This window comes from Podospora pseudocomata, chromosome 4, assembly GCF_035222375.1.
Source record: "Podospora pseudocomata strain CBS 415.72m chromosome 4, whole genome shotgun sequence".
Lineage (NCBI taxonomy): Eukaryota > Fungi > Ascomycota > Sordariomycetes > Sordariales > Podosporaceae > Podospora > Podospora pseudocomata.
Genome location: NC_085888.1, coordinates 325940 through 351962, shown reverse-complemented (window position 1 = coordinate 351962; position 26023 = coordinate 325940). Strand labels below are relative to the sequence as shown.

At 54.6% G+C, this 26023-nt stretch overlaps 7 protein-coding genes across 7 annotated transcripts; 5 read left to right on the top strand and 2 right to left on the bottom strand.

Annotated features, from left to right (window-relative positions):
* Positions 1 to 401: 401 nt before the first annotated feature.
* Positions 402 to 2036, bottom strand: QC762_400970 (uncharacterized protein; the record flags this gene model as incomplete). The annotated part of the gene is made up of 1 exon (XM_062889551.1): positions 402 to 2036. The coding sequence occupies one exon, from the start codon at positions 2034 to 2036 to the stop codon at positions 402 to 404; it is 1635 nt and encodes a 544-aa protein (XP_062743062.1).
* Positions 2037 to 6288: 4252 nt separating this feature from the next.
* On the bottom strand, positions 6289 to 9695 carry QC762_400960 (uncharacterized protein; the record flags this gene model as incomplete). Its single annotated transcript, XM_062889550.1, has 3 exons — positions 8914 to 9695; positions 8817 to 8841; positions 6289 to 8739 (listed from the first exon to the last, which is right to left on the bottom strand). Exons 1-3 carry the CDS (start codon positions 9147 to 9149, stop codon positions 6289 to 6291), a joined length of 2712 nt encoding a protein of 903 aa, XP_062743061.1. The 5' UTR covers positions 9150 to 9695.
* A 185-nt stretch (positions 9696 to 9880) lies between these two features.
* On the top strand, positions 9881 to 12802 carry QC762_400950 (uncharacterized protein). Its single transcript, XM_062889549.1, has 4 exons — positions 9881 to 11331; positions 11386 to 11419; positions 11479 to 11627; positions 11693 to 12802. Exons 1-4 carry the CDS (start codon positions 11262 to 11264, stop codon positions 12757 to 12759), a joined length of 1320 nt encoding a protein of 439 aa, XP_062743060.1. The 5' UTR covers positions 9881 to 11261; the 3' UTR covers positions 12760 to 12802.
* Positions 12803 to 13604: 802 nt separating this feature from the next.
* QC762_400940 (uncharacterized protein) lies at positions 13605 to 14402 on the top strand (the record flags this gene model as incomplete). Its single annotated transcript, XM_062889548.1, has 1 exon — positions 13605 to 14402. The coding sequence occupies one exon, from the start codon at positions 13605 to 13607 to the stop codon at positions 14400 to 14402; it is 798 nt and encodes a 265-aa protein (XP_062743059.1).
* Positions 14403 to 14957: 555 nt separating this feature from the next.
* On the top strand, positions 14958 to 18401 carry QC762_400930 (uncharacterized protein; the record flags this gene model as incomplete). Its single annotated transcript, XM_062889547.1, has 2 exons — positions 14958 to 15940; positions 16236 to 18401. Exons 1-2 carry the CDS (start codon positions 15665 to 15667, stop codon positions 18399 to 18401), a joined length of 2442 nt encoding a protein of 813 aa, XP_062743058.1. The 5' UTR covers positions 14958 to 15664.
* Positions 18402 to 19820: 1419 nt separating this feature from the next.
* Positions 19821 to 21390, top strand: QC762_400920 (uncharacterized protein; the record flags this gene model as incomplete). The annotated part of the gene is made up of 2 exons (XM_062889546.1): positions 19821 to 20692; positions 20753 to 21390. Exons 1-2 carry the CDS (start codon positions 20197 to 20199, stop codon positions 21388 to 21390), a joined length of 1134 nt encoding a protein of 377 aa, XP_062743057.1. The 5' UTR covers positions 19821 to 20196.
* Positions 21391 to 22673: 1283 nt separating this feature from the next.
* Positions 22674 to 24142, top strand: QC762_400910 (uncharacterized protein; the record flags this gene model as incomplete). Its single annotated transcript, XM_062889545.1, has 2 exons — positions 22674 to 23701; positions 23753 to 24142. The coding sequence occupies 2 exons, from the start codon at positions 22674 to 22676 to the stop codon at positions 23985 to 23987; spliced, it is 1263 nt and encodes a 420-aa protein (XP_062743056.1). The 3' UTR covers positions 23988 to 24142.
* Between the last annotated feature and the right edge of the window lie 1881 nt (positions 24143 to 26023).

Sequence of the window (26023 nt, the reverse complement as noted above, 5' to 3'; positions counted from 1 at the left end):
GCCGCGCCCAAAGTTCCAAACCTCAGACGCCGTGCAGCGTAAACCCAGTTGTCGACCGAACCCAGATCCCCCTCGTCTCAAGACACGTTGAAAGAAAAGAAAAGCCGACCTGTACACCGTTAACAAAAACCAAAAAGGGCATACTGTACCGCGAAGCTCCTCCCGAGCTGAAATCCCAAAGTCCTCCCATCCCAATCCTCTGTACAAATTCTCCATCCCAAAACCCAAACTCCAGACCCAATCCTCCAGGCCGTACCCAAACTCCATCCCAAATCCCAAACCCAAAACCCATGCCAAATCCTCCAACCCAATCCTCCATCCAACCCAATCCATCAATTCGAATCCATCAACTCCAAACTCCAACAACTCCAAATTCCAACAACTCCAAACGCCAACCCAAATCACAATCTCTCAATCACCAATCCCCCCTTCCTCGCAATCCGGACAACCTTGTTGAGAGTATTGTCCTTCTGACGCTGGAAACCAACATCAGAACTCCTCACGCTCCGAAACAAGGTCTTCATCACTTCCGACGCTTGCTCCGGGCTGAAGAGGGTGTCGTCGTCCTCCTCCCCACCAATGTACATCTCAATGTCGCCAAAGAGACGCCGACGCCAGGCGTCAACATCGACACACCCCTTGATCAGGCGATCGGCAAGAGTGCGCAACTCCAGACCGGCCCAGTGGGCCGTCCGAGCTGGTGGGAGAGGGGTGGGGGCCGGAGCCTTCATCACAGAGCCAGAAGACTCGGCGGCGGCAGCGACGACAGTTGCGGGGAGGGGCTTCTGTTCGAGAACAGAGGCGCCCGGGGGAAGAAGGGGCACCGTGTTGCCAAAGGCGCGACGGCGACGCATGGGTGCCACGGGGCGAGAACCAGGCGGTGGGATGGGAGCCAGCTGCTCCGGGACGGCATCGGAGATGGCGGGAGCGGCGGCAGGCGGGAGAGGGGCAGCGACCGGAGCGGGTACCACGGGGACAGGGACCACCGGTGCTGGTTGAGGCAATGGGGCGACCTCAGGTGTGACTTTGGGGACACTCGGCAGGGCGAGCGTCGGAAGCGTGAGCTTGGCCTGGGCCTCGCTCGGGGAAAGCTTCTTCACCAGCTTCCAGTGGGGACGACAAAGGATCGGAGGCGGGGAGGGAGCACGGGAAGCAGGAGCCGGTGGCTTCTGCTGCTTGGGAGCTTGTGCTTGCTGGGGGCGAGAGCTCGACGTCAGAGTGGGAGGAGCAATCACCAGGTTGAGAGGGCCAGCAGGCGTGTTCCGGGGAACCCGCGCAGGTGGTGACGGCTGCACAGGGGGAAGAGGCTGCTGGGGCGAGGTTTGCACCGGGGCGGGAGGGACCATCACCAGATTGACTGGGGCAGCAGGATGTCTTGGTGGAACGACAAACTCCAGCTGGGGGGTTTGCTGAATAACCAAGTTGACAGGGGCAACAACTCGGTTCCTCTTCAAAGGCTGGACAGCCGCTTGCTGGGGTCGAACCTCCATCTCAGGGGCAGGAGGAGCAACCACGTTGTCTGGGGCAGCAACGGGTGTCGGGACAGCCATGGCCGGGACGGGAATTGGGGCCACGGGTGGAAGAGGCAGCTGGCCAGCGGGCTTGGGTGGCAGCTGAACAGCCGGGCGAACGATCTCGGTCTCCATGACTTCGCTGTTAGTCACTGCCGAAGCAACGACCGTTGGCTTGACCAACGAAGGCAAGCCAGGCAGTCTCGGCGCGGGCATGAGAGCTGCTGGCTGGAGGTCGAAAGCGGGACGACCGAACCGTTGAACAGCCCAAGACTCCTGCCAAATCGAAGCCATGGGCGTGTGGGCGCATTGGACGGTGAGCGCCCCGAGAGAGGAGCACAACACGTCCATCGTCGAAGGACCAGCAGCAGGCGTGAACGCAGGCTGGGCTGCCGGCATGCTCTCGAAAAGAACGAGCTGCTGGGATGGGACCGTGACGAACACGGGAGCAGGCTCGATCATGAGCATTGTTAGGGGCTCGGCGACATCAACCTGGCTGGTGACAGGCTGATAGCTGGGAGGCATCAAGCCCCGGAAAATCCCAAAAGGAACGGCGAAGGGATTTGACCTGAACACGAAAGGCTCAGGTGTCGGCACTGGAACAAACAATGATCAGTCAAATGGCAAACAAACAAGACAAAAGAGGAAAGAGGGAGAGATGAAGGAGGAAAGAGGAGAGATGAAAGCGAAAAGGAAAAAGAAAAAGGATAAAAGACAAAAGACTGACGTGTAGGTAGGGTCTCGACTGGCGGACCCCGTGCGACCGGCAGTGGGCGGCTGCGGCCGTCTTCGAGCTCGAACCTCTTGGCAACGAGCTCGGTCTCGCGGCCAGCAACGACGATGTCGTTCTGATGGTAGACATTCTGGCGGTGGTAAATCTCACACCAGACGTAAACAACCGCAAGGAACCAGAAAGGACCGTTCAGAAGATGGACGACTGGAACAAGGTCAACAAATGACGATCACAGCCAGCTGAGACAGAAGAAACTTACGGAAACGGTGAACCTTCTGGAGCCAACAACCCTGCTTGGACCAAGTCTTAACGAGAGGGCGTCGGTCGCACACGAGGACCGGCAGGTCAGGCCGGGCCCCGCGCTCGTGGTGTCGCTCGTGGCAGATGGCGATGAGTTCCTTGCGCAGGCCTTCAAAGTGGCCGCGTTGCTTGTCTTCGGCGTCGAGCAAGTGCTGGCGACGAGCACGGAGTCCTGCAAGAGAGACGTCAGTAACAATGGGGAGACAACCACTTTTACCGAAGACCTCATCGTGGAAGGCCAAGCATGGGTCGAGCTGCGACTGGGAGGCATTAGTAGCAACAACGACGGAGGGGACAGATGGGGGGGAGGGGAGAGTCGCATCACGGCGGGAGGATCCGGCGCGAGTGGTGAGAGAGACGATTCTATCGGCGGAAGACATTGCGGTCTTTGTCGAGTCGAAAAGGGGCGTGAGGGTGAAAAAGCGTTTGTGTAGATGACAATGAAGTCGAGTAGGCAGTATGCGCAAGACGTGAAGAGATCTAGGATTGGAAAAATAGCTGCGAAGCTGAAAACATGTAATGCGCAATGCGGAAGCCGTAAGAAGAGAAGAGGAAAAGGTTGGGAAATTTGGGAGGAGAGCAGGCAATAAATACTTGTGTGAATGAGGCCCCCGCTTTTGACAGTCGCTATGGCGATGGTCCAGATTTTGTTTGTAAATGTTGTTCTATCTTAGCAGCGACGTCAGCGATTGCGGGTCATTCAGAATGTCAACAGGGCATCCTCCTTTCTCCCCCGAACACCAACTTTCCAGCAATGGGTGGCTTTCTTTGACCAGGCCAAAGGTAGTGAAGAATGATGGTGATGATGAGATAGATGCTTTGTAGCCCCAATTCAGTAATTTGAGAGTGTAATATATCTATGTTTTCTTCCTCCGCCCGACTTTATATCTGTTGCTGTTGATGTGGGTGGTCTTGAGCAACAGGATCAGCATCACAGCAGTCCCTTGATTGAGGTTTGGGATGATGGGCCACTATAGAGACAGATTTTGCGACTTTCCTGTGTTTCCAGGACCTTGGGGAAGAGAGATAACCTCGAGTCACATCTTCTGCCCGCTGTCGCCTCCCACAGATGGCACTTTCATTCCCTTGATGCGACTGACATCTCTGACTGGAAGCAAAGGTCGACTTAATGATTTAAGAAACATCTATTTCCCCTCATCACACAATCATCCCATTCGTCAAACAGTCACAGATCCCAGCTAGAAGTCCATCATATCAAGCAGAGCACTTCCGCAGCCTGTTTGGCATCCAAAGTTTGCCCATGTCTCCTATGTATTTATTATGCTCCAAAATGCTATCTGTCGTATAAAATATACTCCCAACCTCGTTATTAAAAGTGCTCCCATCTTTTCCACGACAGCAAAAAGTTGACCTGCATGGTGCTTAATTGCGGCTCAACTGCCCTGTCGTCAAGAGTGGGGCTCGCTAAAACAGCCCTGTCGTTGGGGGCCCAACCGCAGATCTGGGGTAGCGCCATCTCTTGGCATGGTCCCCTAAAAGCCCCTGAAAAAAAGTAAACAATCACCCTGTAGCAAACTGTTCTGTGAAATGGCAGCAGCGCAAGTGGTTTGTTTACATTTTGCTGGACAGTCGCACGTGACAACCAGAAATGCAAGCAGACAACAGAACTTTTCACAGGTTTACATAATCAAAACAGTGTGTTTGCATCGGCTTGGGACCTCACGGCAGTCTACTGAGGCGGGGTACAAGCAGTCGACGCCCGCTGCCATTGATGATGGCCTCCGTTCAATGTCTATATTACTGTTCTCCATCATCGCTGTCTCTTATCCACTTCTTGTACGCCGGGGTCTAACCATGCCTGTCGCCATGCGTGCCAGGTCGCAGTCACGTTTCCATCCTGGTGCTCTTCGACACAGTAAGCCCCAGAGGGCGGGCAAAAAGATCGACTTAATGTGCCGTCAAGACCACAAAACACGACCCAACCCACCTGGTTCCCTTCCCCGAATCGTGTTGTCGCAGATGGGCAAAGTTTCACACCCAATACACACCCATCCACATGACATTTCGACTGACGAGCAAACGATATGGAAATCATCCTGTTGACCGACCACCACGAGCCCCCGAGATTTGAATGCGCAGCCAGGGCAGTCTTACTTACCTAATCTTGAACCAAACCACCTGTCCCACCACCGTCCCCTTCGCTACCAGCTGGACAACGTGGGCCATATGCAGCCATATACCACAACACAGTCGACCACCCTCTGCCACGCCCAAGTGTTCCCCCTCCAATATACCGCATAATCATTGGCAACATAGAACCGCCTACCTTTCCCTGTCCTTTTGCACATCTCATATAGTCATGCCCGGCCATCAATTCTTCATTCAAGGTGCCTTTATTTCAAATGGCATGACTTGGTTCTCTCTCATCCAAGACGACGCAGTGGTATCAACCACAGGATATGCTTGTTTTAAATATCCCTAACCTCGAACCATCTGGAGCTTTCGTACCTAGCAAAATCTCCGGCAGTTACCGGCATTTGGAATCAATAGGTACACTGAAATGGGTCGGCATACTTCTGGCGAGATATCAACCTTTCTCGCTACATATTTCTGATGTGCTAATCTAAAACTGTCCAGCTGCTCTTCGACTGTGGTTATGACCCGACTCTATTCCTCACTATCAGCACTCTTCAACAGAAATGCTCACCCACACTGCGTACTCCTCCCCTTAGGTATGCCGTGCCCTTCCAACCAGCATCACTAACACCCCCCATTCCCCACCCCCCAAAACTCCGCCCTCTTATCTGTGATAACCTTCCGTAGTTCTAAAGCTGTCTATCGATCACCACAATACCTTAGCCACTCCCGCCGTTACTATCCCCACAAAGAGCATCCACCATCACCTATTACCCCCTCAACACAGGCACACACTCCCCCTTTTAGTCCCATAACAACAGCACCCAATATCAACCAAACTGGCAGCACCCACTCCAACAGCTCCACACGAAACCAGCGGTCCTCCTGATCATGTACCAAGCCCTCCAAACACACTGTACCCCCCTTTCTCCATAGCCATCAACAGCCCCGTCACGCAGTGGGACCTCATCCTCCACGCAGCGGATTTCCTCCTTGAGGCGGCCGACCTCATCCTCAAGGAAACAAACCTTACCCTTTAAGAAGCGGACCCCCTCCTTGAGGTCGTAAATCTCGTCTTTGGCGTCGGGAATTTCTTGTTTCTTGAGAAGCACCAGGCCTCGGAGGATGATAAGTAGCTGCTGGTCAGAGAGTAGCATCTCCGCTCGAGGGATGGGTGCGATGTCTGTCGGAGAGGGCGTTTGGAAACGTGGTGTTGGAGGGACAGTCGTAGTAGGCACCTAAGCGAAGAATCGAGCAGTGTTTAGAGAGAGGTTGGGTTTGAAAAGGTTCAAAAGGGTGGGTAAATTTCAATGTGGAGATAGATTGACGTGGTGACGGCCTCCGCTCAAAGGGGACGTAAAAGGAAATCATGATGCAGCTAAAAGAGGAGACAGTGCCTCCTGCGAATGTGTGGACTTGCTCGGCAATGGACATCCTCAGCAGCTGGAAGGAACCTAGCCAGGAAAGCATATCTCTCATGTTGAACAACCAGCTCATATTTTCAACTGCCGTATAATCCAACGTTGACAGGGATATCATCCAAACCCAAATCCAAACCCAAACCCAAAATCATTAACCGCCTGCTGAATGGTCATCCAATACCAAAATCACCTACTTAACTATACCAAACGCCTTGCCATATGTCCTTCAAGCCAAAAACTTGGTCTCCCCCTGCTGAAAAAGCCAATCCCTATTAGCATCCACCATGAACTCGGTAATATTGAACTCCCCCGCCACCGCCGCCCCCCCACCATGCCCTATCCCTCCTCCCCCCATCCCATCACCCCCCGAAACACCATGACCACCACCATGCGAATCACTCACCATCCCAGCCTGCGCAACCGGCAGCCTCGGCACATTAAAAAAGTCAAACACGTCCAAATACTCCAACTCGTTCGTGGCCGGCGGCGCCTGCCCAAACCTCCCCGGCCATCCACCACCACCACCACTACCCCCTCCCGCCCCGGTAGGTGGCCCCCCACCAGGACCACCAGCAGCACCACTCGACCCCGGCACACCATTCTTGCTCCGTGGAACATGCCTCGGCTGCCGACTGATCAAAAAGTCGAGGTCAAACGCCGTCCTCCGCATGTCGGCCAGAATCTTGACAATCTTCGGCGTCTCGCTCCCTCCCTGGCGAGCATTGTCGTGATGTTCCTCCAGCACACGGGTAAGAAGCCCACAGTACCGCGTCGCGACAGGCCAGTACCGCCCCATCTCCCCCAGCGTGTCGACAAATAACCGTATCTGCGAGGTGTCCAGCTTGTGCTCCACCGTGCTCCCGTGAACAAGCAAGACGCGGGCGGCCACCCACAGCGTGAACGCGAATGGTGGCCCGAGCTTGTTCAGCAGGTTATTGCTGACGACAAACTCGCGGAGGGCAGCAATGTTCTCGGCCGCACTGTGACACCGCTGCGAGGCGCTGTAACTTGGGGTGAAGATCGGGGAGCGGGTGGTGGGATAGGCGGCGGAGGAATGAAGGCGGATGACGGCGGTGTGGAAAGTTGCGTGCAACATCACCCAGCCACAATTGATGGCTTTGGCGGAGCTTGGTTGGAAGAGCTTGGCCATGTTGCCATAATCCCCCGGGAGATTGAACTTCCAGGCAGCCAGCATGTTGTCCAGCTCCTTGTAGCGCATCTGCCACTGCTCGACATCCGACAGCGCGCTGATGTCAACGGGCTTGCGGAGGAACTTGTGTATCCTGGATAGTATGGAGAGGATCTCGATGTAATGGCTGAAGGCGCCCAGATTCTCCGGCTTGTCGACCTCGTACTCGGGCGAGTTGCCACTTGTTAGGGTCGGTCGAGAGTCGTCCAGGCGCAGCCATCGGGTGTCGACTTTTTGGTTCTTGATCCACAAGTCATCTCGACATGGGAGGGTTCGGTCAACCTCTCGATCGTCGAGCGCAAAGTCAAAGGCGGTGGCTATCGTCGCGTATCGGTCGAGAAGGTACACCATCCAGAATAACCTCCGCCTGGACTCTTCTTCAATAAAATCGCGGGGTTCTGGGAGGATCATGGCCCGGAGCGTGTAGATGGACTGGTAGTTGGGTGCCACCGAGATGGAGTTGCTTTCCACTGCCAGACCTAGCTGGACGACGGCCCGGGTGATGATGGCCATGATGTTCCAACCGGGCGGGCCATTGCCGCTTCCGCACAAATCCAGAGCCAGGATGACCAACGCCTGCAGCGACTTGACAGAGAGGTTCTCCATGCCATACAAAATTACGCGGTTCTTGGACGCGGAATGGTATCGTTGGCGAGCTCCGTCAGTCAGCCGTTGATCTGTCGAGTACCGTACGGTGGTGGCCACAATGGCATGCAGCAGGATCTTGTCGGTCTCGTCCAAGATTGACGGCCCAAAGAGGGCATCCAACGTCGTCGTTCGGTGTAGGATAGGGCACCACGTGTTGATGTGCTTAAAGTACAAGTCCACCAGGCCATAGAGCAGGTCGTACGGCGGTAGCTCCTGTTCGGTGACCATGTGGCTTCCTGGCGGCGCGTGGGCTGGTGGCGATTGTAGAGCGGCCACCGAGGTTGTCGGTGCGGTAGTGTAGTACTCCTGTGCCCCAGTGCTTGGACCGGAAGCTGGCAACTGGCCGCGGGGCGAGACGATGCTGTTGGATAGACTCTGAAACGGGTCCGCCATGGTGGATGTGGCTGACAGAGGGCCCTGTATCCCCAGGTCAACCGATGTCGTGGGTCTTTGGAGGAACAAGGCCGTCTCGGCCTGGGGGGTCCGGATGGTCTCGCTCCGCGCGAATATCGACGGCGGGCCGGCTTCACGGACCTCTCGTGGCGTGCCTCGATCGCTCAGCTGGCTGGTGTGACTTCCCCTGACGCTGGGAGCGTTGTGATGGCCAAAGGCACCGGTACCGCTGCCATTGCCGCTTCCCGGACTAGTGTTTGAGTTGGAGGTCAGAGCTTGCAGCAGCTTGTCGTGAGCCCTCAACATTCCTTCCAGCTTGTCCAGCCGCTGCTCCAGTTCGCGTCCGTAGCCAGCGCGTAGACCCGGCTTTTTGCGCTCCTTGTATTCGCAGGTAGCTCCGTTTCGGCTACACCAGCCGCACGATGGCTGGGCGCGGTCACATTTCACCTGTCGCGGTCAGGTCAGCATCGGGGGCCGGGCAATGGCTGTCGGTGGGGTCGGAGGGGGGGTGGACGAGAACTCACTTTGCGCTGTTTGCACAACTCGCACCTAGCAAGGCAGCACAACAAGGCCAATTAGCATTTTCCTTAGCGTCACACAGCGTGTTGTTGAAGTGCTCACGAAACAGATACCGGTCTCTTGCGCTTCCCCAGACGCACGCCCTCGCCCTGGTCGTCGAGGTCATGGTCGTCTTCCCCACTCTGCTGGCCTCCGTCATCGCTGTCTGCGGGGTCCTGGTGGTGATGTCCGCCGCCATGCGACGAGTAGGAGGGCGATGATTGGGCGTGGGAATTCTGGCCATTGTTGTTGTTGTTGTTGTTGTATCTGGTGGAAGCTTGGACCGCCGGCTGCATCATGGCCAGAGCTTCTTCCCCAGGCTCCCGTCTTAAGCTCAAGCCTTTGTCAAGTCCCCAGACAACCAGCCTAGAAGCGCCAGCCGTTGAGTGGTGACGCTTACTGCGCGCACCGAGCGAGTGGATCGGGGCAACGACGCAGGTTGCCGAAGCACGACGACAAGCAGCACAACCCGAACGGGGGAACAGTTCGCAACAACGGGCAGGCGGCACTCTTCGGGATTTCGGGTCCTCGGGTGTCAGAAACGGCAGCGGGCAGCGCCAACAACACGTGTGATTGAGACAAGAAACGACTCCAATGAACACTCGGGGTAATGATGAGCAGAACAGCGAGGGCGGTGGAGAGACCACATTCCTCTTTTTTACCCAGCATTAATTTACCTTATACCCAAACAGGGACACCTGGGCACTACCTACACGACTAGGTGCGGTACGGAACACCACGTTGCGGCGGTCATCTGGGGGAGTCTGGGCCCGGGGGAGCTGGGGAGCTGGGGAGGGGGGTGGTGAGGGGGTGCCCTGCTGGGGGAGAGGGCTGTTGTTGGACCGTGCCCGGACCTTGCCTTTGCTTGGATTTCCGGGGTTGGTGGAGTGTGTGGAGAATTGTGGGGGGTGGGGTAGCACAGGCGCACAGCACAAGCAGCCGGTGTCCCAGCGGGCTGTTTCTTGACACCTCTTCCAGGTTGTGCTGGACGAGATGGTGTTGCTATGAGACTCCAACGCCTTTTAGGGCTGGTTGTCAAGCTGTCCAATCTCACATCTCATGTCATGTCATCCATTGCTCACCGCTTTCTGTCTTCTTGAGGATGGAGGTGGTCAGCTACGAGAAACACGCGAGGTGAACTCGGAAGGATTCGAGATATCCATTGATTGGGGGCAACTGACACATCAGATTTCTGTGGCAGGAGGAGTTAGTGTTTGCTCGAGAGAGGGAGAGAGAGACCCCCGACGACAATCAGGGAATCCTTCATGGCGTTCGTCCCACCACCATCATCATGACCAGTCCGAGAAGCCCTTCGCACCCGGTCCCACGTGCTTATCAGCATGACCGGAATGCTACACACAAACCCAAATGGAATTACTTGCAGCCGGGCTGCAGAGTGTGCAGTGTGCAGTCGACGCAGCGAGAGAATGCGGTGAAGACGGGGCGATGCTACCCCAAGTCGTTGCGCCTGACAGACTCTCTCACATCGTTCATATCGAGAGCCCAACGGCAAGCTTGAACCGAACCGCTGCTCTGGGTCCAATGGTATCATCTGCCACAGTAGCACCTCGACTGACCGGTCACCGCAGCATGCCGCAGCTATCCACAAGAGTACGACAGCAAGAAACCCGTGGCATCTTTGCCGCACACTGGCATAGACAGGATGGCCCTCGAGCCCTCCTCCGACATGTTGTCGACGGAAGACGCGGGATTCCATGTTGGTCGCGGCAGCCCTTGACCAAAAGGGTATAATCCTCCCCCCGTCCACATCACCACCACCACCACCGAGCTGTGACCAGTCACCCGGTGCCCATCACCCGTCCGGACCAACAACAAACTGTGACGCCTTCGGATAGCCCTAGCGCGAAATACCCCAATGGCCCTACACGATGATCCACCAATCCGCCTCTGCTCCCTGGCAGCATCCCTCCATGTGCATGCCAAAGGTGGGGTTGACGTTGTCTTTTGTCTTCGGATCAGAGCGAACGGCCAGGCCCACGTTCCCAGATGCTTATCTGAGAACAATAGAGCTACTTGACTATATGTCGCCATCGTCGGGGCATCACAACCCGACCGGTTTCACTATTTTCCCAAGTGCTATCTGTCTTTGGCCCCTTTGGTGAGGACGTTGTTTGCCCCTTGACATGCATTGTCCCCGCACAGGGACCTTTCCGGGGCTACGTAGTTGACAGAGCCAAGTAGAGAGAAATAATAAAGAAGCCTTATCCTCCCAATTCCTCCCCTTTTTCACATCAACCATCCCCCACATGCCAAGCCATCGGACACTAGACGCTGACGCTAGGTAGGCAGCTGGACCGCATATAACTTGGGACTGGTTCTCCCAGAGGCTTGCTTCCCGCCGTTACGATCCACCTCTGTCATTATCTGGGACCCAAAAAGACGTTGACACCATGGCGTCTGTAAAAGCGTTCCCCACCATCAAAAGTATCCGATCGTTCGTGATCGGCGGTGTGGGCTCAGGTATGTGGAATCCCCAAACGGTTGAGACAAAACGGCTGGCTAACCAGATTGCAGGTGGCGATTACCACAATGTCAAAGGTGGTCATTGGTGAGGTGCTTTCTTTCAAAAAGCCAGCACCTCGGCAGCATTTCCTAACTTCAGTCTAGGCTCATAGACAGTCCAATTTCTACTCCATGCTCAAGATGGGAGAAGTACCGGGCATCACGGACGAGCTGGGGTATCAATGTTCTCGGCTCGTTCTTTGTCGAGATTGAGGCCAGCGATGGAACAGTTGGCTTTGCAACTGGCTTTGGTGGTAATGTCAACACTGCCCGCTTTTCTCCCACCGGAAATGGAGACTGATATTGTTTGCAATTGCAGGCCCTCCAGCGTGTTGGCTCGTCCATCAGCACTTTGAGCGCTTCCTGATCGGAGAAGACCCTCGCAACACAAACCACCTGTTTGAGCAAATGTACCGAGCATCCATGTTCTACGGCAGAAAAGGTCTCCCCGTTGCCGTGATATCCGTCATCGACCTCGCCCTCTGGGACCTGCTCGGCAAGATCCGCGGCGAGCCCGTCTACAAGCTCATCGGCGGCAACACCAAAGACCGCATCGACTTTTACTGCACCGGCCCAGACCCCCCAGCCGCCAAAAAAATGGGCTTCTGGGGCGCCAAAGTGCCTCTCCCCTACTGCCCCGAAGAGGGCCACGTCGGCCTTAAGAAGAACGTCGAGTTCCTCCGCAAGCACCGCGAGTCAGTCGGCCCGGACTTTCCCCTGATGGTCGACTGCTACATGTCGCTAAACGTGCCCTACACGATCGAGATTGCCAAGGCGTGCGAGGACCTAAACATCAACTGGTGGGAGGAGTGCCTCAGCCCCGACGACACGGACGGCTTCGAGCAGATCAAGCGCGCCCACCCGACCATCAAGTTCACCACGGGCGAGCACGAGTACTCGCGGTACGGGTTCCGCAAGCTGATCGAGGGGAGGAACCTGGACATCATCCAGCCAGACGTCATGTGGCTCGGCGGCATGACGGAGCTGCTCAGGGTGGCCGCCATGGCGTCGGCCTATGATATTCCCGTGGTCCCCCACGCGAGCGGGCCGTACAGCTACCACTTTGTCATCAGCCAGCCCAACACCCCCTTTCAGGAGTACCTGGCCAACTCGCCCGACGGGAAGAGCGTGCTGCCCGTGTTTGGCGATTTGTTTGTGGACGAGCCGATCCCCACCAACGGTTTCTTGACGGCGGCTGATCTGGACAAGCCGGGGTTCGGGCTGACGCTGAACCCGGTTGCGAGGGCGAAGCTGATTCCGAGTACTTATCTGCTGGCTATTCCTACCAATTCGCTACCCCCACCGGTGAGTGAGGAGAAGAAGGAGGTTAATGGTGTCAATGGACGCCACGTGGAGGGGGAGTTGGCTGGGAAGGCCAAGGCTTGACCACCTCACGCCAGAGAGCTACATGATTGGATAGGAGTTTATCTTGGGGGTACTAGACATTGGATATTTCTTTTCCTTTTTCTTTTTTTCTTTTTGGTTGTTGTCTGCGTTTTATTCTACCATTTTGAATATCAGTTTTGTTTATCTCTTCCATCCCACTGGCAGCATGATCCTTGGGTATCCCGCAAGCCCGTTGTACTGACGTCATATCAACCGTCGTGAAGGTGTTGATGTTTCCCTCAAATCATGAAACAATACAGCCCAACAAAAGGTCAACCAGGTATCCGGATACTCTGTGCCGTGTGTCTCCAAAATTCATGCAATGTGATGAAGAGGGGGGTTCTTTGTGTGTCCAAGTGGGATCATCACCTCGCTGTATTTAACCCCGAGCTGTGGGGTGGGGCAGAGGGGGGATGTGGATCCAGGATAAGAGGCACAGGGGCAGGGGTGATTGTCAGCTTTCATATGGGATCTGATTTTGTACCGCGAGCATTATTCCTGACATGAGGTAAGTGGTTGTTTGGGGCCTTTGCAGAGGGTGTGATGAGATTGTTGTTAGACACAGCGGACAAGGCTGCGGTGATGTGAGATATGGTGCCCTAGAGAGAATGGAGGTCAAGGGGAGAGGTTGCATCTAGGAATTTACCCCGCGAGCCGGACGGGATAATTGTGTGAATGGCAGCGACCCCCTCGTGGGTTTGCGTGTCAAGATGGAAGGTATGACATAGGTTGATCGTTGAAGGTTGTGTCACGGCACAGCTCACCTTTGCTCGCTCTTGACACCCAAGAACTCACCTTTCCTACGACCAACTCACCTTTCCGACACCTGGTTGTGACCACCCACCATGCCTGCCACCAACCTCCTCCTCAACAGAACAGCCATCATCACCGGCGGCACCACAGGCATAGGCCGCGCCATCACCCTCGCCTTCCTCGCCCAAGGCTGCAACGTCGCTGTGAACCACCTCAACCTCCCCTCCGACACCGACCACCTCACCTCCCTCCTCTCCGAAGCCTCTTCCCTCCCCGGGAAAATAGCCCACCTCCCCGGCGACGTCCGCGACCCAACCACCGGCCCCGCCCTCGTCCAGTTCGCCCTCGAAACCTTCCACACCTCCCGCCTCGACATCTGCGTCTCCAACGCAGGCGTCTGCACATTCACCCCCTTCCTCGACATAACCCGAGACCTCTTTGACAAGACGGTCCGGACCAACCTCGACGGAGCGTTTTATCTTGTCCAGGCGGCGGCGAGACAAATGGCGACTCAGGAGCCAAAGGGGGGGTCGATCATCGGGATATCGAGCATCTCTGCCTTGGTCGGGGGGGCAGAGCAAGCGCATTACACACCCACCAAGGCGGGGGTGTTGTCTCTGATGCAGAGTGCGGCGTGTGCGCTGGGGAAGTATAACATCAGGGCTAATGCCATATTGCCGGGGACGGTGAGGACGCAGTTGAATGAGGGGGATTTGAGGGAGGGGGGAGACAAGCTGAGGTATATGGAGGGTAGGATCCCGCTGGGGAGGGTTGGAGAGCCGGGAGACGTGGCGGGGCCGGCGGTTTTTTTGGCGTGTGAGGAGTTGAGTGGGTATGTGACTGGGGCGCAAGTGCTGGTGGATGGGGGGTTGTTTGTGAATTTGCAGTGATGGATGAATGGATGGGATTGCTCAGGTGGGCGTTGAGTATCTCCATATTGGAGGCAGCTATCACAGGGATGGAGGTTGTACAGGTGTTCTCGTTTAGTGTTATATTAATAACTTCCGGAAAGACAATGGACCCTGAATGAATGTCTTGAATTCGGAAAAAGATATTCATGTCATGGAGACCTCGGTGTTGGCCAGCTCACCTTACATGGATGGACCCGAGGCCACACCGCTCTTGGCTTCCTTCTCCTCACCGTTGATGGACCCAACACCAACGTGGCTGTCGCCAGCAAACGAGAAATTCTCTTTGAATGCGCGCAGTGGAGAGTTGGGAATTGATCCAGCGAATAATGCACGTCCAGATGACGCCCCTTATGCACAAAGATTTTCTCTTCGCTGTGGAATGCGCAGAATGTGGATGAAATGTGGGGGGGATGTCCCCTCCAGAAAAGGTTCCGTCATCGACAGGGCAGGGAGATGCAGCCGAGAATTTGGGGAGTGGGTCCGTGCCTGGCGCTGGTGTCTTGTCGGTGTTTGTGCTGCCCTTCCAGAACGCGGTCGGGTCGCACGTGTCGGTTGCGGTCGCGGTCGCGGTCAGGGTCAGGGCCATTGGAGGGCCATTACACCGGAACCAACAGAAGCCATTGGCTGTAAGGTGTTGGCTGGCTAACATTGCCAACCTCCTCGAGACTCTCTGTCGAATTCCTTGTTTGCCCTTTCTCCTCATATTCCATCCAGCCCTCCAGTCACAAACAACACCGCCCGTCAATCCACCTTCGTCATGTGTCCGGTCCATCGTGACAGCATCACCCACAATAGTCTTGGCTTTGACGGACCGGAGCGAAAACCCGGCTAGCGCACTGATAGCGCCGATAGTCTTTTTGACCGCCCCTGGCCACGGGTAGCGTTGTCAGAGGACTCCACCGGTTGCTTGGGAGTCCAGCGGGTAATTATTCATTCCATTTGGAGTTGATCAATATACTACAGACAGCAGGCCTGGGAACATCGCTGAAGCCATCGCCGGTCCGTGTCAGAGCCTGTCAAACACCCACTCACCTCAATCCATGCGCTTTTCTGCCGCGCCCGGGGAACCTCCTTGCCCAACACTCGCCTCTTTTTCCACCCTCAAGGACACCTGCACTTGTCATCCCGATCCAAAAACGCGGTAGCGACTATGCTGCTACGAGTAGCATTTGCGTTGTCGTCCCCGTTACCACCACCACCACACTGTTACCGCCTTCCACCTGTTCCCGTATAAACCTGGCATGGCAACAAGCCCCTACCCAAACTCCGATCCGCCGCAGCCTCCCCCGCCGCCGAGAGACACAGACACAGACACAGGCACAGGCACGGGAACAGGCACAGGCACTGACGACACTACTGATAATACTATGGGCATCGTCGACGTCGTCGGGTCCTCGCCGCCGGGCGATGACATCCGGTGCTGCTGCGGGAGAGAAGACTGTGTGTATCTGAGACACAACTGCTCGGTGCTCCTGAGCGTCGAGCGGGATGTCCACGCGGCAGCCAAGATGGGGCAGGTACGTTGTGCGGTTTCCCTTTCGTGCTTCCCGCCACATTCCACTGTGACACCTTCTCTTTCACCCTCTGGTTTCCTTTGTGTGTGCCTGCTGCCGTCTTTTGAGTGGTCATCGTGTACCTGTCTGTCATGTTGCCAACTATGCCTTCTGAAGAGAATCTCTCGTTTCTCTTCTGCACACCACCATGGATGACCCAGACGAGACAGCCCTGACGCAGGAGCCAGACCCAGAGCTCGAACTCGAACTTGAACTCGACCTTTACTTCCCTTCTCGAACGCTAACATGGTCGCTCCAGACGCTCCTCGCCCGCCACGAAGCGTACATGGCCTCTGCAGAGAGGGACAGAGCCGAGCTCAACGCCCGAATTGAACAGCTCGAAGCCGAAAACGCTGAACTCGAACGAAAAAACCGCGAGGTCAACCACGACAACCACAATCTACGAGACGAGTTGGACCACCTGAACGATACTGTCAAGGATGCAGACACAAAGATAGAATTTTTGGAAAGGACGCTACGAGATGCACAGCGCGAGGTGCGACGGCTCGAAAGCGCAGCGCAACGAGCGGCCAGTCTGGAGAGGCAGATTGAACTGTTGGAGGAGGAACAAGCCACGCTACAGGCCGCCGTCATCACCACGAAAGATGAGGCGCGGACGGCCATACACCGTTGGAAACAAGCTGAGAAGGGGCTCAGTGACTTGCAAGCACAGTTGGAACGAATGGAGAAAGAGGCGAGGGAGGATCGAGAACGACATGTTGAAGTCATCAGTCGCATGGAAAGGCAGCGTCTCATGGAGAAGGAGCTCAACACAGCAGCTGGGAGACTCAAGGGCGCCGCCGCGGTAAGGTCAATGACTGATAGTAAGAACAGCGGCAACGTCGTGTCTCACTTTGTGCGCGACCTCTTGCAGGACAACGCCAACCTGCAGCTGGGAATGGCTGAACTCCGCGAGATGCTGGTCAACTCCAACGACGAGATTCAGATGTTGCGGGAGCAGCTGCTGTGTCACCAGCCAGCACCACTGCCAAACGATTTCGAGAGAGAACCCGAGACACCTGCGGAAGAAACGCCACAAGCCGGCACCTCGCCCCAGTCACTCCGGGCCGAGCTGGAGGGACACGAGCAGCCACCGCCTCGAGTCACGCAGCAATTACATATTCACCACCATTACCACGTCACCCACAAGCAGGAACTCAAGAGGATGAGAAAGAAGCGACAAGGGATATCATCTGGTACCTTCACTCCACCCAAGATGTATTCTGCCCCTTCATCACCCGTCACATCGTCCATAATATGGCATCGGGGTCCCGTGAATGGGAACCATGAGCCACCAACACCTTCAGAACACCATTGGTCTCGACAAGATGACGAGAACCCATCAGAGTTTGGACATTCGTCAGAGATCAGCTCCCCACGGTCGTCCAACAACCGCAATTCCGTATTCGACCGCATGGTGGACGTTTCTTACCCCACATCGCCCACGACAAGCCTGGATCCAACATCACCAGCATGGAAGACCGCGCATCGAAAGAGAACCTCGGAGTGGTCCATGTTTCCGATTGACGCATCCTCTACTTGGAACGGCCCGCCACCAACCAATCCACACCCACTAACCAACTTTGTCCGTTGCGGCGAGCGCTCTCCCAGCACTCCGAGACGCGTCCAAGATGACGGGACACAGACCTACTCCGACGCCGGCAGCACAGACGCAGGGGATCTCATCTCGCCACACTCCAAACACTTTGATTCGCAAGTATTACAACGCCCGGGTGGCAGGTTACGCCGTGTGACCTCGCAGGAATCCATCATGTCCTTGTCCAACGGGATGGATATTCACACGCTGCAGGCGCGACCGAGTCAGCTGGCGTTGAAGCCCCTGGGTTTGAGCGCTGCGGGGACGAATCTCAGCGAGGTTATTGCTTCACCTACCCTGACGAGTGGGAGCAGTGATGGGAAGAGGGGAAGCGTCTTTTTGATGGGTAACCTCGCGAATCAGGTGAGGCAACCTGCCAATCGGACCGTGTCGACGCCTACACGGTCGGGCAACGAACGATTGCATCCAGGGATCAGGAGGACGCCTTCTGCGTTGGGGCGGTTGGTTTCATGGAGGCCGTGGGGGGGGAACACTGCGCCTACGTCTCCTGTTGCGACGCCACCACCACCACCGCCGCCTACTTTGATTGCGACTTCTACGGCGATTCCGGCGTTTGGGCTTGCGGTGACGAGCCCAACGGTTTCGGTTTCTAGTGTGCCCAAGAGTCCCGAGGGGAGCGTGAGTTCTTCGGGGACTTTTAGGGGCACGGGGATCAACCAGAAGGGGGTGATTCCGGGGTTTAATGAGTATTGGGCTAAGCATCAGGTTTTGAGGCGGCCGACGAGCAAGGTTTGCTTGGAGGGGGACAGGTTGGGGGCTGTGGAGGAGGGGTTGAGGGAGGCGTTGGAGCCGATGGTGGAGGAATGATGTTATTTTTTATTTATTTTTTGGCATTGCATAAAGGAGTTTTTGGGGGGTTATATTTGGAAAGCGGGGTATGATTTTTTGGACGGGGCAGGAGATTGGGGGCGGGAAGGGGGAAGGGAGTGTATATAAGAGCCTGATATCCGAGGCGTGCTTTTGGAGGGCCTGTTTCAACAGATATGTTGCTAAGAGGGGATGATTGGGGTGGCTTTTTCTTTTTTTTCTTTTTTTATTGTTTCTGGGTTTTTCAACAAAGTTGCATAGCCATTGGATTGGAGGATTGAGTTGGGTGATTTGAGTGATGATGGAATGGATAGGATAGTTGGTTTGCATGGTGTATACTATACCCCCTTTGATGGAAGAAGTTTGATTTATACTTGGGAGGAAGGAAGAAGAAGAAAGAAATGTGTATATATATTCGGGCTGGTCGAACTGACATTCATTACTTTTTTGTTTTTGCTTGGGAGATGGGAGGAGGAGTATTCTTTACCCCTACACCTGTTGTAATCATTATCTGGAGATGTTCAGAGGCAGAGAAAGCGGCATAGTTAAGGGGGAATTGAAGAGGGATCACATCGAGTTTAATTAAGAGAGTTGTCGTGTTGTGATTGTGTGAGATGGAGTGTGAAAACTATCGATGAATTGGGGAAGAGGGAGGATGTTGATGGTATGTTGGGAGGTTGGAGATGTGCTACGTGTGTTTTTTGATGTCGGGTGCTCCTTTGGGTTTGACTTTGGGAAACCTGACTTTGTCTCGGACTAAGAGCTTGATTTTTGACTTTTGACTACCACTTTTGACTAAGGCTAAGACCGGGACTAAGACACCATGGACTGTAGACCACAACTTTGACTAAAAATTAGACCATGATTTTGATTTTAGCCAAGACCCAAGGTATGTATGTATGACCTTGAGCAGATCTTGGCTACTAGGTAACAACCTAGATTTTGACCAAGATCAAGACCACCTTAGGTATCACTGGACTTTTGACTTTGATTATGACCTTGGATTTTTAGTTCAAGACGTCAGGGAGGAATTCGGTGCCCATCAACATCGGTTTGGATGGAATAGAAACCTTGCGACCAGAACATGAGAGATCAATAATCCCTTGATACGAGCAAGTTGGAAGATACCCAACAGTGAACATTGTTGAGCACTCTCAAGTTTAGATGTCCAGAATCTCGCAATTCCTTGTGTGGACGCTATTTCCATATTGATGACAAGCCCTCCCTTCATTCAGCGTCTTGCAGCATCAACAGTGTTTGTCCACAGTGTGCGGTAGACACAACCCGGATACGAGACCCGGCAACAACCAAACGGTCCAGACCCCAGCTGACCCCCACGCAAAAAAATCTTCATTCATAATTACACCAAAAAAGTTCAACTTTGTCTCACAATTCGGATATTTCCCCCAGGTCATTATACCCGAAGCGGCTCAAGTATTGGCAAGATCAGCCAGCCACGCCTTCAACGGCAGCTCACCAGCTGAGTCTCTCAATGCAGGATAGTACATCAATATCAATGTCCCACTCAACCATTGGGCTGGAGAGCCATGGGCATCCCTGTCAGGGGTTAATGTTCAGAAATGTGAGGAATGGCCGCTTCGCTCGAGATTTCGGATTTTCCTCCGTGACAGCACACACAAAACCTAGGCGCCGCCCTTCCGTTCCCATTCCTCGCCAAGGATCATGAAGCTGGGAGAAGGATAAGATCCACTGTTTTGCGCGACAACAAGGAGGGTATTGACAGTGGGAGCTTGGGGTGAAAAACTGGCCGTCGTTGGGTCGTCACTCGTTCACCATGATTGTAACCAAATCCCCAACCATGGGCCCCAGCATCAGCGACCTGTTTTCTCCTCGGCGGGCGCGGGTTTGGGTCGCCTTCACGCTGACTTGCGCCCTGCTGCTGTTCCTTGCGCGCCAGAGGGGGGCGGCAGCGGAATGGAACGCCGGGCAACAGCCACCGCCAAACTCGGTCGCAGCTCCAGACGAACAGGGGCCGAAGGAGGTTCGTGAAGATGAGGTCGACTGGTCCAAGTTCGCCTATCTTCAATACGTAACCAACAGTCACTACCTCTGCAACTCGGTCATGCTCTTCGGGCAGCTGCATCAGCATGGCAGCAAGGCGGATCGTGTGATGATGTACCCGGAGGGGATGTTCAACCTTGAGGTTTCTGAAGCTGCAGGGAGGGGGAAAGGCGGGAAGCGTCATGATATCGAGCTGCTGAACAAGGCGAGGGATGACTTCAACGTCAAGTTGGTACCGGTATCGGTGCAGCATAGAGCCACGGCGGACTGTATGTTGTCGCGCTCGACAAGAGACCCCTTGTTCAAACGTTAACTGACTGCATTTCCAGCCACATGGGCCGAGTCCTTCACCAAACTTCTGGCCTTCAACCAAACACAGTATTCTAGGGTTCTATCGCTGGACTCGGATGCTGTGTTGTTGGGGTCTGTAGACGAGCTGTTCACCCTTCCGCCGTCTCCAGTCGCGATGCCACGGGCATATTGGCTGTATCCCGAGGAAAAGAAGCTAGCGTCCCATATCCTGCTTGTCGAGCCAAGTGCGGAAGAGTTTGAGAGAGTGTTGGACGCCACAAACAAGGGCGGTGAGGACGAGTATGACATGGAGATCCTCAACACGTTGTACCAGGATAGTGCCATGGTGATCCCACACAGACGGTATGCTCTGCTGACGCAGGTGTTTCGTTGGGAGGATGGCGAGCATGCCAAATACTTGGGGAGTGATCGCGAGGAGTGGGACCCGATCGAGGTGTTTAACGAGGCGAAATACTTGCACTTTTCGGATTGGCCGCTACCAAAGCCATGGCTGGGGGCGGCTGAGGACTTGCGGCAGAGGCTCGAGCCGAAATGTCGCGACAAGGACGGCGTGGAGTCGTGCGTCGAGAGGGACATTTGGAACGGGATCTATCGGGATTTTCATGAGAGACGTCAGCGTGTTTGTGGCTATTCGATCGATCCACCAGAGGGGTGACTGCACGGGGACACACTGACAGTGGCTTGATTCAGAAAAGGATTGGGTCGGAGCTTGGGCGATCATGAGTGGAGTTGACGGGGTAGAAAGGGCCGAGATCAAAATAATTGAGAGAACTTTCACATGGCAGTTCCGTCCCACGAACAATGAAACCAGCAGCCTTTCGGACGTCAAAGCGATGACAGAGGCGGGCTGGCTTGAGTCTTCAGATCTTTACCCCTGACCCATCCAGCACACACGCGCATCAGATCGACAAACGACGCTGCCGGGACGGTCCGATGTTGCGATTGCCGCCTTGGGCCAATGCTTGATTCAATCATCAAACACCTTGCTATCTGACTGCGACTCTAATTCATGCCAGGAACCACACTAAACCGATACATCGGATTCGCCAAGTCAATTACTGTTAAGAAACCCGGAATGGCAACGCACGACGGGATACATTTCCCATGAGAAACACGACCTCACCTTTGTCGACGACAATTTCGAGGACGAAACGCTCCGCTGGCTGTCAAAGCTCCCACCCACACATGTACGACAGTCTTTGTCGGCCCAACAGGATTCTCCCCTCGAGCCTGTGCGCTGAGACATCACCGTTGTCCCGTCGGGCGGCCCACGGCGCAATGCAGGCACATGCAGAGACCGATGCTCACAATTACCTGGCGACCCCCAGTGTCCGTGACACGGCAAGTGGATGATGCCCATCCGGCAAGCCTACCTAGCACTGCCGGGAGAAAGCTGGTCCTGTACGGCAATGTGCCGCGTCACGCCTTGTATCAAGCATTCCTCACATCCCAAGAGGAGAGTGCCAGGAATTCGTTGCGTTCAATGGAATTCAAGGGCAGCTCCATGCTCGTATACACGCCATCTCCCTTTCAACATTAATAACATTGCTTTCAGCGAGCCCCCGCCATCAGCCAGACTATCATCATCACAAGCAAACCTTCACTGACGCCGTTGAGATGATGAATGATGATCACCAGTGCGGCTGTATGGCTTCCAGGCGATTGACAGGTCGCATGCATTCACAGATGAAGTCCTCACGCGAGAGACATGCCCATATCCGACGGTCTCAACCCGCAGTAGGGTTCCTGTGGGGAAGTCCTGATGTCGATCAGGGGGAAATCGGCTAGGAAATTTCAAGTTTGAGTGAAGGGACAACAAGAATAAAAAGGGTCACTTCTCTCGGGCCGTTGTCCTTCTCATTCCTTATTTCATCATCACACTCACGCTTTTTCTACCCACACTCTCTTACAACACACAACAGCTCAGAGTCGGTCAACATGCGCTCCTTCATCCCTCTCCTCACCCTCACAGGGTTGTCAGCGGCGGCTACCCTGAGACCTATCAGACAACGCCAACCAGTCTTTGACGACCTGGTAGATACTTTGAGGGGTCCAAACTCCGACTCTCAGGGATGGATCCCCGATCCTTGGAACGACCGGGTTTCCTTCACCACGAACGGTGCGGCCACTCCCACCGACGTCCCTACTGTCGATGTCCCAGCCACGGTTCCAGATGTCACAGACGGTGGCGAAGGCGATGGCGATGATGGCGGTGACGACGGTGGTGACGCTGGTAACGACGGTGGTGATGGCGGCAATGATGGTGGTGATGGCGGTGACAACGGGACGGACGACGGCACCGGCAATGGACCCAACACCCCAGTTGCTCTCCCTAACATCCCTGGTGGCGACAACGGTGGTCCAGTAACCCTTCCCGCCCTCCCCGGCGGCGGCAACCCCGATGGTGACGATGATGCTACCATCACCTTTCCCGACTTCACCGGCGGCAACCCTGACGGTGACGATGACGATGACTCAACCATCACCGTTCCTGATCTTACTGGCGGCGACAGCACTGATGGCACCGAAGGTACTGGCCTCACCGATGGCACTGATCTCGCTGACGGCACCGACCTGAACGATGACACTGACGGCACCGCTGACAGCTCGATCACCATCCTCCCCGCCACCCCCGTCACCCCCGAAACCCCCATCCCCGTCATCACCCGCCCCATCAACGGCAGCGTCCCCATCCGCTTCCCCGCCGCCGGCCAAGCCGAGAGCTGCCTCTCCGACCAAGCCGCCGAGGTCATCATCGACGCCTACGTCCGCATGATCTCCAAGTGGAACGACGAGGACGCCTACTACCTCTCCGACAACTTCTACGACACCTCCGACTCGATCAACTCCCTCGCTGGCATCCCCTTGGGAACCGTCACCTTCCCTAGCAAGGAGGCGTTCATTGAGCACCAGCATGTCATGCCTGATAACCTCCCCTTGATCATCACCCACAAGATTGTTGACTGGTATGTACCCTTTGTTATGTGATTCAGATACAGTTACTGACTGTGGGATAGCGCTGAGATCACCCTAATCTGGACTGCTACTTTTGCCGTGCCCCATGTTCAGGCCAAGCCTGTCAGGGGTATTGCCATTCTCAAGACCGTGGGCGAGTTGGAGGATACCGAGTCGGAGCATGTCAAGGGGCAGAATGACTACATCTGGAAGATTGGGGGGCTCGATGTCGAGTTTAACAACATCGCTTATTTGCAGAATATTGGGGGAAGCTGTGAATTTCCTACGGGGCCTTAGAGGGTCAGAGAGGAGATATGATGGGATGACATCATGATGGGTTCCAGTGGGCAGTGATGGCTTGCCCTGGATGATAAAAGGGGTGATGGATGGGGAGAAGGGGGCTTTCGATTCTAGCTGGGATATAGTTTTCGGAAAATGAGGTTTAATTTTACATTCGTGGTGATGCCTATGATGGTGAAAAGATCCTTCGTCGTGTGGCGTCCTTGCATTCGTCATCCTTTCCGGTCCCAGAAGTCTAACAATTTTTTCGGTGGCAGCGCCTGGAGAGGCTGGTCTGGTTTCCTCTGGCAACCCGATCTGTCGCCACCAAAGTGCCAAAACTTTTCTGCACCTACAGCCAGTCCCGGCACGGAGAAAACCCTGGTCAGCCTGTTAAATGTGGGATTGCTAAAGCCGTACCCCTCACGCTTTCGACAGAAAGATAGAGGCTGCGACAAAAATTCAAGGGCCAAACGATCGATAGTTAGTCAAACACGCCTCTCGACCATTCTTTGAGACCTATAATAAACGCTCCAGGACCTTTTCCTAGTATTCAAAGACTCTATGAATTATTTTTAAATGCATACCGACTATTCTTCAAGGCCTGTTGACTATGTTGGAGAGAGAAGCCATGTTACCGGGCAGGTGAGGTAACTGACTCGCTTATAGCTCTGCGTAAAAAAAAGCAACAAGATCGTCAACTCCCCGAGGCCCATTTATCCAATGTCCCCCATCACCATATTCATGCCATTCAACATCAAGAAACCCAAATTTCTTCAAAGTATCCCACATTCGTGTGCCGTTCTTTATGGCTATGACGGCGTCGTCCTGACTGTGTTCAAGCAAAATGGGCGTTGAGGCGAGCTGTGTTACCGGTGCTGGTAGGTCTTTTCCCTTCGCTTGAATAGAGGGGTGTTGCAGGATGGTAAACCGTCCGATGAGATCCGATTGTTGGCGGGCTGCGGATGCGGCTTCATCCACCAGCGGGAACCGGCTGCAAAACCCATAGAGGCCGGCAAAACCTCCTCTCCCATCAGCAATACTGCATGAGAGACAGAGAAGCGGACACCTAGGAACGAACATACATAGCAAACCCCTGGCTTATCCCACCTAGAAATATTTTGTGTCTGGGCAGAAGCTTTTCCTCATGCTTGACAGTCTCGAGGATGAGATCAACACTCGATTGTATGCCTGACACCTGCAGGCCGTTTCGTTCTTGCAGATTCTCCAGGGCCTACAATATAAGTTGACGACAACATTTTGCTGTACTAAGAATTTGTGAGCAAAGTTGATGATTTTTCCGGAAGTTTGGGGATCAGAATCTCGACGTGTGCAAAGTCAGGTAATGTTACCTGAGGGTAGGTACGTTATATAAGGTAGGTAGGTACCTTATCTTAGTTGTTGTGTTGGTCAGGCGCCTGTCTGAAACCTTATTTTTGAACGGCGGCTTTGTAGCCACCTACGCAGAAATCACATGTAGTGTTAAGTCAAATACCTTATCTCACTGGCAGCCAATGAACTGCAAAATGTATGGAGCTTGCAGGTTTTGAACACAGTCTTGTCCTGTGACCGATGAACTGCTGGCTACAAAAGAAGGCTTTCTATACAATAGTATGAAGCCACGCATTGAGAAGCAACTTTGGCGCATAATTTCAGCTAAAAGAATACCTGTTCCAGCTCATAGTCTACGGCCGGAAACAATGGAGATTAAATGAATCAGCCGAACACTTATCACCCTTTATCTCGTCGCAGTACTCACCATCCTTTTTCCTAACAGAAAAGATTTTTTATTGCTTTTTCAATCTATTCCCTCCTTGAACTTGAATCCAAACGATCACTCCTTTATCCAACACCCCAAAACAAAACCTTCACATTAACCAACAAACCCCCAGTACAATTCCTCCGCAAGATTCAAGGCGAACCATACACGACACTCACGCAAACCCAGTTCAACAGCCTCAGCGACGCTATGATCGAGTATCATCTCGATCAAAAGGAGAAATATCGAAGCACGATACTGGAGTGGGCACGAGAGCTTGACGAGGTGGAGGACC